General features: G+C 47.4%; 1 protein-coding gene across 3 annotated transcripts; it reads right to left on the bottom strand.

Annotated features, from left to right (window-relative positions):
- Nucleotides 1-334: 334 nt before the first annotated feature.
- ubtf (upstream binding transcription factor) lies at nt 335-11212 on the bottom strand. Of its 3 annotated transcripts, none has more exons than XM_076038463.1 (21): nt 9199-11212; nt 7323-7381; nt 6897-7069; nt 6716-6799; nt 6463-6618; nt 6312-6376; nt 6090-6216; nt 5887-5997; nt 5645-5778; nt 5420-5561; nt 5288-5329; nt 5085-5195; nt 4791-4946; nt 4561-4707; nt 4362-4472; nt 4191-4279; nt 3905-4094; nt 3768-3815; nt 3627-3680; nt 3405-3542; nt 335-3237 (listed from the first exon to the last, which is right to left on the bottom strand). In XM_076038463.1, exons 2-21 carry the CDS (start codon nt 7357-7359, stop codon nt 3112-3114), a joined length of 2241 nt encoding a protein of 746 aa, XP_075894578.1. In that variant the 5' UTR covers nt 7360-7381; nt 9199-11212; the 3' UTR covers nt 335-3111. The 3 variants fall into 3 exon arrangements, with proteins under 3 accessions (XP_075894578.1, XP_075894581.1, XP_075894580.1); XM_076038466.1 differs by having other exon boundaries at nt 335-3240; nt 3411-3542; XM_076038465.1 differs by having other exon boundaries at nt 9953-11212.
- Between the last annotated feature and the right edge of the window lie 77 nt (nt 11213-11289).

Here is an 11289-nt window from a genome sequence, read left to right as displayed (position 1 = left end):
AGACGTCATTAACGGAGCACGAGAGCTTCCGTGTGTTATCTGTGATCGGTTCGTTGTGTCTGAGCGGTGGCATGAGGTCATCGGTGACTGGCAGTGGCCTTAAGTTTGTGGACACGTTTTGTTTTAGTTTTACTCTTAGGGGTATTACGACTATGAATTAAATACTTGTTCATACAGAAGATACTTTAATACAGCCGATTGCTATGAATAATAACAACAATAATAATAATAACAACAACAAGAAGATTAAAAATGAAAAATGACAATAAATGAGAAGTAGCACTTCTTTTTTTTCTTTTTTTTACGGTTCATAAAAATGACAACACAACACACATTTATGTCAAAGATAATTTTTTTTTATTATTTGCCCAAAGACTTTAACTACAAGGACATGGGAGCACCCTCAGCTATAGAAAACATCAAGTTTTGTCAAATGATCAGCAGTACAAACCTGTAAAGCTTTGCTGTCTCAGATGTCTCTATAAACCAACAACACATGAGAGGAAACAACTGAAACGGGTGAAGAAACAACAAAAGACAAAACTCTCTCTCCCTGTGAGCGGGAAAAAAAAAACTCACCGGCCTCAGAAGTCACAGATGAGGGCTCGCAAAAAACTTGAAGCACTAACGAAACGAGAAGCACTCAATACAAAAAAACAAAAAACAAAAAAGAAACGTAGTATTTACAAAAAAAATTACAAGTATTTTTTAATCCCCTCCCCTCCCCACCCCACCCTCCCTCCCAGTAAATACCTTTCCCTGAATCCCTTTTACAAAGTCCCACCATCATGGATCAGCACTGTCCCTCCCTCCCGCCCCTCCCCACAGTATTTAAATAGTCCACGCTGGTTTTGTTTCAATGATGAGATTCACAATGTCAAAATGAGTCCATGAAACAGGTGCTGTGTGTTTGTTTATCCACTTCTGGATCCAAAAAAAAGAAGACGACGTCTTGTCATGAGTCCGTCTTTACGGCACCAAATGACACGACAGCGCAAAGCAAAAGTAAAAACCAAACTCAAGACCTTTGGAGCAAAAAAATAAAAATAAAATCAAACTGACAACATCTACATTCATGGTGTTGGTACGATGTCCCCACACAGGCACAAACATGCGAGCTGCAGTCACATCATGGTTTATGACAAAGACAAAAAAAATAATATATAATATAAAAAAAAGACAGTAAAAACAGCACACATTAAAGCAAAGAAACACACAGTCACACCCCCATATGTACAGTCCTGTGCGTGCATGGACACAAACTCACACACGGAGGGACAGATTTACATTAAGTGCACACTTTTCTTTTGGGCGAAGCATGAGACTTAAAAAAAAACCTGGATTTACAGTCAACACTGTTAAAAAAAACAACAAAAAAACAAAATCGAGGGAAAAAAAGAAAAGAAAAATCAGACGAAGTCGTAACGCCCATGAATGATTCCACAGCGAGCAGAACAGCTAACAAATTCACAGACGGGTCAACTGATCTCCAACTTGAGACGAAATGTGACAGAATGGAACGAGAACGAAACAATGTCTGAACCGAGCCGATGGGTTTCCGTGCAGGAGACGCATCGCACAACTTTTAGAAAAGAAACGGGCCTGACGCATGGCGACAGGTCCGCAGCCCCTGGATAAAGTCTTCACACCACTTGGACCTTTTGAAGCTTCATCATAAATCTGAACCTGGTGGTTGTAATAACTCATGGAAACATAACGAAAAAAAAATCTAACTCAAAACTTCACGAGTAGACAAAACTAAAACTAATTCATGATGCAAGTATTGACTGGTTGTGGAAAGACTAGTTGGAGCAATGATTAAAAAAAGAAAAGAAAAAAACTATTCAACACTAAAATGGTTTCTTTAAAAACAAAAGAGAGAGGACAATGTCAAGGCACAAAATAATCTACAGACGACAGCCGGGCCAAGAGAACAAACGTGTTCTTATGGCACAGCTGTTCAATCGTGTTTGACACGTTGTTGAGAGAGTTTCTGGAGGAGAGTCACAGCCTCCGCGAGGCCATGACGCAAGACAAGAAGCCTGTCATTAGTGCCGAGATGTGTTTCAAATGCAGCATCGATTACACCAGGGACCGACAACGGGGGGGGGCGGGGGGGTAGAATTGTCTGCTTTAGCAGCAATTCACGAGGGCAGAATATATGATGATGTAATGTTGACCAGTTCCAGAGCCAAATGTTTCCTCGAGACATCCACCAAGGTTCAGCTTTAGAAACGGCGATGAAAGATGGTGAAATGGTCCAAGAGGAATTGAAAACTTCATACAGACATGTTTTTTTTGTTTGTTTTTTTTTGTTTTTTTAAGATTGAAAAAAAAAAAAAAATTCTAACAAAAACAAAAGTTAGTAACAGGATCAGAAATATTCCAGCAACAGAAAAACATTCATAAATGGCTTGTTTTTCGTATTTTTCCTGAAAAAATACCACCTCTTTAAGAACCAAACGATAAAATCTACATCAGAAATTGAGAACAGAGAACTAAGCAAAGGAAAAAAAAAAAAAGAGAAAAAAAAAATATATATCACAAATAAAATAATGGAAACATTCTGAAGAGTGCAATTTTTTTCCGGTACCCTGCACGCTTCTCCCACCCCCCACTCCTTAAAGTGATCCACCATGTTGTGTTCTTTGGCTCTTTGAAGCCACGTGTCTTCAAAAAACAAGCACAGTCATAAAAACAGAAAGACGGCAGAGTCCCTGGACACTCGCCGCATTAAAACCATTCAACCTGTAGGGCAGGATTGGAAATCGGCGTCAGAAATGCTCGAGACATCACCAGACCAGTGGGATGCAGGGTACTTTTTTTGTTTGTTTGCCTGACGTCAGCGGCCCCTGCTGTCGGGTGGCCGTCATAGCAGGGCGGGAATGAGGGGGGAGTTTTCTTTTTTTCGTTTTCAGGGCACGAGGGACGGCCCCCTCTTCCTCCTCCGACGACGACGTCAGCGATGTAGAATGAGTGAGTGTGGTGGATGAGGCAGGGCAGAGGCTCCCCCTGGTGGTGGGAGGAGGGGAGCAGGGTTGGCACAGTGGCAGAGCTCCCTTGACTCTTGGCTCAGCTCAGCGCTGCTCAGTTCTTCCAGGAGGCGGCGCCTCAGTCCGAGTCGGAGTCCGACGACCCCTGTGAATTTGATTCGCTGCTGCTGTCCTCCGACTTGTTCTCTTTGTCTTCGGCCTCGTCGTCGTCTTCGTCGTCATCGTCTTCGTCGTCGTCCTCCTCCTTCTTCAAACGAGAAGGAAAAAAAGGACGTAAGAGACACGACCTCATCACAAGGTTGCCATTCTGTGCTTCCATGACAGTTTGTCGCAAAATAAAAGCAATGTTTGTAAACTTCTTGACAAAGCACAATTGCGATTTGCATGATGGAAACGCAGCTAGAGCGCAACACTCACATCGTCATCGTCGTTGTCGTCGTCGTCGTCGTCGCTGGACGAGTCGGCCTCAGAAGAGGCCTTCTCCTGCTCGTCGTCATCGTCTTCATCCTCATCCTCATCGTCCTCATCGTCCTCCTCCTCCTCCGTGTCCTGTGGGGACAGAGGGACATGCTCAGGTCGGCGTGCCGGAGTCTTGGCGGAGGACCTTGCAGGCGCAGCATCTTCGGCACTTACAGATTTCTTGGCCTTTGCTTTGGGGCCTCCTGGTTTCGCCGTGGTTCTTCTTTTCTGGAGAGCACAAGCACAGTTTTAGTGAGAACGCAAGTCCAGCGCTGAGCCACGAGTGCCGGTGGAGCAGGAACACGACCAACTTACTTGTGAATTATATTCTTTGTAAGTGTTTCTCTCTTGCGAGGACAGGCTCTGTGGATCAAAGGAGGAAGGAGACGTCAGATGATGAAGACTTTCCAAGGGACCGGCTCAGAAACCCAGAAAGCCCAAATGCATCTTACCGCGAGCCACTGTTCCAGCTGGACTTTGTACTGCCTCTGCTTCTCCTCCGCGATCTTCTTGTAGCGGTCCTTCTCCTTCAGCGCTAAACTCTGCCAGCGGCTGCCGATCTCGGCCATGCGCTCCTTCATCGGGAGGTGGTTCAGCTCCCCGTTGGACAGCATCTCCTGGGAGAACTTCTGGTAGCCGTTCCTGGACACGTAACATCAGCAAGGGTAAGAATGCGAGTGTCCAAACGGTTTAAAATCCAGCGGTGAAGACGGGAGGGTTTGGCTGAGACGGACGTACGATGGTGGTTTCTTGGGCTCGCCCTCAAACTTCATCTTCTTCCCCGCGCCCACAGTGACTGCAGGTGAACGCATCTCGCACAGATCCCTCTGTTAGTCAGAGACAGTTGGTTAGTTAATAGTGAGGAGACAAAACGGGTGAGTTGAAAGTCGGGTGATATCGGCAGCGGACCTCGTATCTCTTCTGGTCCTCCGCTGCCTTCTTGATCCACATGATTTTCTCTTTCTTCTCCATGGTGCTCCACGTGGCTTCCATGGCTTTCTGGGCCTTTGGACGGTCGTTCTGAAAGACACAAGTTCAGAACATTCAACAGCGCCGTCCACAGCGATGATGAAGTTTAACAATCCTGTGAGCTCTGCACATGTCACACCTTAAATCTGGCCAGGTAGTCTCCGATGACGCTCTGCTGCCAGATGTCCTGCGCGGTCTTGGGCGGGTCCGGGAGGCGGCTGCGGTCCTCCTTCTCCTTCTTCTCCGACTCGGCCTTCAGGACCGCTTCCAGACGTTTGAACTTCTCCTGCGCCGCCAAACGAGGTGGCGATCAGTAAGTCTGTCACGTGTGCACAATTGTGCTCCGATGACCTCTGGCCGCTGCATTACCTTCTTCTTGTCTGGCAGCTCGTTCCACATGCGGGCCAGCAGCCTGGTGAGCTCGCTGTCCGACAGGTCCGGCCGCTCCTGCTGCAGCTTGGGACGCTTCTCCTCGGAGAAGATGAACATGGCTGAGATGGGCCTCTTGGGTTTCTCTGGACTGGCCTGCAAATGACAGAGTGCATGATTCATTAAATGTCCATTAGATTTAAAAAAAAAAAAAAAAAAAAAAAAAAAAAAAGACCAAGAATTTTACTCTGAAAAACAAAAACCGCATGTGTTTGTGCAGAGTGCAGTCCTGACCTTTGCCTTTGCGTTTTTCTTCTTGGCTGCAGGACTGCTGGAGCCGCCGCCTCTCTTAAAGCCAATCTTCTCCTCGGATAACACCCGCTGCTGCTCCTCCTCGGACAAAGACTGCACAGGAGAAAAAGGCCGTTAAAAAAAAGTCTTACGACAAAAAAATTTAGCGCACGCATAGGAAGAGTGACGGTTCCCGGCTCACTTACACTCAGAAATCTGTTCATCTCAATCTCGAACTCCTTCTTCCTCTGAGAAGACACACGACCACGCAGCACGTCAGACATTTGAAACCTCTCCTCGACTTATTTGCCCCTCGTCCTTCCCGACTGAGCGCTCACCTGTTCGCAGCGCTTCTGGTAGGCGTCCTTCTCGCCCTGTTTCAGCAGCTTCCACCGCTGGCTGCACATCACCATGCGCTCCGTGCTCGGCACGTCCTTCATGTTGGACATCAGCTCGGCGCAGAACATGGAGTAACCGTTCCTGCAGGTGAGACAAGGACCACGCATCGTCAGCAGGGGGAGTCGGCAGAGTGGCCGGCGGTGGATTTGCCGCCCGGGACTCACGGAGGCGGTTTGTCGGGTCGGCCGTCAGATTTGTCCTTCAGGTGTCTCTCGGCCTTGGTCAGAGTGGTCTTCACTATGTCGTCCTGAGTCATGTTCAGCTCCGGATGCTGCTGGATGTACTCGCGCATCACCTCCTGGATAGGTCAAACAGAAAAACAATATAGATACACATTTGTCCTATTGCCAAGAAACTGCAGGGGAGGAAAGGAGGCGGACGGACAGACGGAAAACAATCTACAGACCTCATACTGCTTCCTCTGCTCCAGAGACTTGCTGATCCACTTCAGTCTCTTCTTGTCAGACAGCTGCGTCCACTGTTTGCCAAGACTGTCCTTGATGTCTTTGGTGGTCGCCTGCCGAGAAACAAAGGAAAATTAGCATCGCGCACCACTTGAGGACAGTTAGTTCGATTGTGTACTGACGTGACGCTGGTGTTTCAACCTACATCTGGGTGAGACTTGAGGAAGGCTTTCTTCTCGTGGTTGTACCACAGCTGCTGGGGGGTCTTGGGCTTCTCGGGGACATTTGAACCTTTCTTGGCCATACTCTCCACCAGGTCTGGGTGCTCTTCCCTGCACAGGGGCATCAGAAAGCCACATTTCAGCGTGACCGACATCCTTTCACCGTGCCGCAGATTCAAATCAGGAATACTGAGGAGTCGTCTCACCTGAACTTCATCATGCTTAGCACAAATGACTCTTTGTCTCTCAAAAAGTCGTCCACATATTTTTTCTGTGTAATAAATATAGACATTAATATATTATACAAATTGTACAAAACTGGAGTAGAAGCGGAAGAAGCGGGTTGCAGAAACAGACCTTCTTCTTGTCTGGCAGCTCCCTGTACTTCTTGGAGAGGATTTTAGTCAGGTCTAAATTGCTCATCTCAGGGTGCAGCTTGGCGTACTTGGCCCTCTTCTCCATAAAGAAGCGGAAGTATGGGGTCAGGGGCTTCTTGGGGAAGTCTGGGTGTTTCTGCAGATGACAAGCAGAGGGACAGACAGACAGAGATGAGATGAGAGCTCCACTATATCGGCTCGTTTTAGCATTAGTTACCCTGATTTCAACTCACCTTGATTTTCTTGCCCTTGTAGGGGTTTTTGATGTAGTCTTGTGCATCAAAAAGCAGCTCTGTTAACGTCCTGAATTTGCGAATCTGTGCGCACAGAAGACAAAATGAAAACTTTTATTACACTGGCGCACAACAGGGAATGCACGACCCTCTGCGGGACGACGCACAAAAGACGTCTCACCTCTTTTGAGACCTCCTGCCACTTCTGCTTACACATCTCTGCCGTGTAGGAATTGAAGGCCACCTTCTGCCAGTCCAGGTGGGACTCTGATGTTTTGTACTTGGTCAGGTCCTTCTGGGGCAGGGCCACCTTCATGGCGTCCAGCAGTTTTAAAAGGTCATGCTGCGCCCACACTGCCACAGGAAATCACAGGAAATCAACAACAGCTGTGCCACAAAAATGTGGAGCAAACAAGCTCAAACTGCAGCTTCCATCATCCAGAATCATCCTTCAAATTATATACTACAAACTTGTTTTTGTAGGTATGAAATAGATCATGCTTAGCATTGTAGTTATTATTTCCCCAAAATATGAACTAAATTGAGGATGTATGAATAAATTGTAATAAAAACCACTGCTTGATTTTAAAGTTGTTTTTATGCCCACCTTGTACATGGGCAGATGCGTCCATATCTCCATTCATTTGTGGCTGTACTGTCTGGAATCTATAAAAACAACAAAAATCAAGTTATAAAACATTTATTATTTATATCAGCAACAACGCAAAGGGATGAAAATATCGCAAACCGAGTATGCCCCGGTAATCGCGATACTTTTTCGCAAAAAAAAAAAAAAAAAACTAATTTAATAATATTGTTGGTCTTTAATTTGTTAATTACAGATGTGATTACAACGTTCTGTTTATTGCAAAAGGTAGTTTACTTTATGTGTGGAAATTCCTACGCAACAGTGTGCTCGTGTCGGTGGCGAATTTAAATTTGCCTCGAGATAATGGTTTATGTTCATTACACCGCCCCTTAAACGTTTACGCTACATGGTGAGACATAGGCTGCTGCCTGTGACGGCTTCAAATCTCAAATAACACTCTGCGGAGCGCTTCAACTAGCACCACTAGCCGCGACAACGACGGCCACCGCCGAGCGAGCCCCGCAAAAACACAACCCTGGTGCCACACGGAGCCCAGCGCATTGATACCGGTGGCCGTATTCAACGACGAAATTGCCGTGGAGCTGCGGCGGCGACCATTTTCTCACTCGTTTCGCTCGGCAATGGAGGATTTTTCAGTCGGCTAGGAGGGTGGGGAGGAGAACGCGGAAGGAGGAAGCCACTGGACGGACAGGCAGCTGTGGGCGACCAGCTGACCACGGACGAGGGGGATCTGCTTTCGGTCTCCGACGAGGGGGAATGGTGGCTTGGATGTACTGCAGCCAAATGCGCCACTCGGAAGAGGCGCTTCACCGCCGAAGGACGCGGCGTCTAGCTCCGCCACGCAGCCCTCTAATCTGGCGTTCGAAGTGTTCTGATCCCCGGGAGGCGAGGGAGAAGGAAGTCGATACAATTGTTCGCCCGACGACGTGAATAAATGTGGCCCGGCAGTGTGTTAAAGTTGATTTATTTCGATTTGGGGCGATAAAAACGTGCATTTTTAGAGCACCACCCGGAGCATTCTTCAACGAGGCGTAGCCGAGCTGCGCTCCAATGATGGCGGCTTCTCGTTGTTCACCGTGTCCTTGGTGGCCCCCCATCTCAATGTGGCGTACACGACGCGGCCTAGCTTCGCCAAAACTTACTCAATGTTCACTAAATAGACCAAACAGCCACCATTAGCAGTTAGAACGTCGTGTGTATGCTTTAATATTTACGTAACGACGGTATAAATATGACATATGGATCACGGGAAATTGGGACATTGCAGCTGCAACGACCAAGGGCAACTTTGCAACAATAAAACGCGTTAAATTCACGTATATCCCCCCCAAAACATACGGATAACAGTATTTTATTTTTAAAAATCTGTAATTTTAAAAACAGCCCTTTTGAGCCGAATTGAGTGCGTCTGGCTGCTTATAGTGTATATATTTGATTTAAATGCTCGCACAAATAATCGTATCATCGTCGAGGACTATTTCAACAACCCTTTAAACCTTCTTCACCGTGTAATAGACGTAGCCGAGTTACAACGCATGGTGAGCGATGATGGAAGTATCCGTGGTGGGCTTCATGGTGGAAGGCTAGAGGGGGTTTGCGGAGGCGCAGGAAGAAAAGAAGAGCGAGAAAAACAAACCAAACGATTATAGCGTTTTCCCCTCGCCGCAACTCTATTGTCGAGTCGGTCCGAACTGTAGTGGGTAACAGACTCGTGCTAACCCGCTGGCTTAATCTCAACGCGTACATTCTGCAGCCAAAATAGCGAGGGGGGAAAAACATGGTCGAAGAACCGAGACAGAGCAAGCGAGACTGGCGCGACGAGCAGCTCCTCGGGCCGCCATGCTTCCATGATGAACAAGGGGGGTAAACCTACCGTAGCGAGGCTCCGAATGGCGCACTGCAATCGCTGGGAAAATGGAGGTTAAAAAACCCAGAGCCGGGGCGTTGCGGACTCCCTTCCTCGGTCCAGAAAGCGCACAAACGAGATCAAGAAGGCGGGTTCTCCGAGCTCGGTCGACGGCGGTTCAGGCCGGGGCTAGTCAGAGTGTGCGAGAGAGAGAGGGGGAGAGGGAGGGCGAGTCTCTGCACGGTGAGATATTAAACCGAGATCCCTGATGGCTAACCGAGAGAGGCGGCTGCCTGTTCCGCCAACAGCCGCATGGAGCTCTCGGCGCGGAAGCCACAGTTGAAAACCCCCACGCAAAACCCCCCGTCAACGCCACAAAGAGCCGACTTTCGGTATGTGGTGTTCGCGCCGAACGGTGGCTCTGTGCAAATTAGAGCAAAAAATAAAAAAAAATATTCAAAAAAATCCCCCCCTCAAAAAATACACATTTACCCCCGGGTGCTACACCGAGTGCCTTCCCCGCGGTAGATCGCAGGATATTCGGCTATGGCCGCCCTCGTTTAGTACCCTGCTGCCTTTCAACGGTCGGTTTCTCTCGCAACCCACAAATAAGGGATCGAAGCGGCATTTGAAACACGACAGGCGTCTGTAATATCCGCTTGCGTTTTTATAGCGATAGTCTGCGTTTGTTTTTATATATTTTCAAAAAGAAAAGGGCCCGTTTTTAATCGCCCGCTGTGACCGTGTATACAAAGCGAGGCGGTTGACTCTCTCGGCTCACCTGTCTCTCGGCTTCGCTGTGGAGGAAGAAGGGGAGGGTTGAACGATAGCCAGCACTGCGCCGTCGGTCCCGGGCTCCAGTCCCCGCAGAGATGGTCCTTCCCCCCCGCCTCCATCTCACTCCGCCGTCTCCCTCCACTCGTCGCGCAGCAGCAGCAGCAGCAGCCGCCGCCGCCGCCGCCGCAGCAGCAGCTCCTCTCTCTCCATCCAAGCGTTTCGCCAGGGCGCCGTGAAACCAGCATATTTCTCCCCCGGTATCCGTGCTCTCCGTCGCTGTCGACAACGGGGCGATCACTTTGGAAGGTCGCCGCTGGCCGACGCTGTCATACCTCCTGGCCCAAGTTTTGTGCAATTCGGTCAGGTTGTCCAAAGTTATGAACGGACGACAAAGTGGAGGCAGCTGCACAGCAGGATAAACTGTTTTTAATAGGCGCACTACCATAACGAAATACGTCTACATAGCGACCGTTTTCTACTTGAAGTTGTTTTTTTGTTTTTTAATTTACTTCTAAAATATGAAACAACATGTATCTCGAAAGCCCCGCTTGCCCGCTTTCTAGACACAGGATACCTTTACACAACCCTCCGTGCATGTGTTAATTTCCCCTTTTTAGGAAATAGTGTCAGACTGTTTGACAGCTTCATTTTGGCCCGAATGTTTTCTTTTTCAACTCCACCTTGTGGTGTTTGTGGGCGGGACCCCCGGCTGTCCAATCCCGTCAGTCCAACTCAAGGAAAACAAATGACTTTCAGGCACTCGGCCTTGTAAAATGGCGCTGCGTTCACGGGCTCTCGAAAATATGACCGAGGTCGCACAAGAACAGGAAAAAGTGTTTAAAACATCACTGTGGTGGTGAGCCTTTTTCTTTGATGCTTACATCATATTGAAGATGATGTTGGAAATCGTGTAAATGTTTGTAAAATAAATTTGAATAAAACAAAATAACACAAAAAAAGAAAAAAAAATAGTAGATTGTCGTAACATTAATACATGGAAACTAACCAACAAATCAAGTTTTAAAATGATAAGATATAATGGTCAAATCTTGTCTGAATAATGCTGAAACTGTTGAATTGCTCGTTTACTGATAAACAGTGACTTATATGCACATGCACTACAACGATTTCAATGCATCATTAAATGGAAGAATGTGCTTTACTGAAAATTTTTAGTCAGTGTTTGAGCATCCTGTTGTATTAAAGATTGCTATGATTACAATACAAATCTTTTGGGCTGCCGCGTGAGAAAAATATTTACCTTGTACTTTACGTGATAACCCTGAAGGCAGCGTGCAGCTGAGTGGCAGGCGTGCTGGTCCAATTAAATACCCTCACTGT

The sequence above is a fragment of the Nelusetta ayraudi genome, unplaced genomic scaffold (assembly GCF_046127955.1).
Source record: "Nelusetta ayraudi isolate G7.1 ecotype Tasmania unplaced genomic scaffold, CSIRO-AGI_Nayr_v1 ptg000057l, whole genome shotgun sequence".
Classification (NCBI taxonomy): Eukaryota; Metazoa; Chordata; class Actinopteri; order Tetraodontiformes; family Monacanthidae; genus Nelusetta; species Nelusetta ayraudi.
The sequence above is the reverse complement of the archived record's forward strand: the minus strand, read 5'-3'. Positions and strand labels throughout refer to the sequence as shown.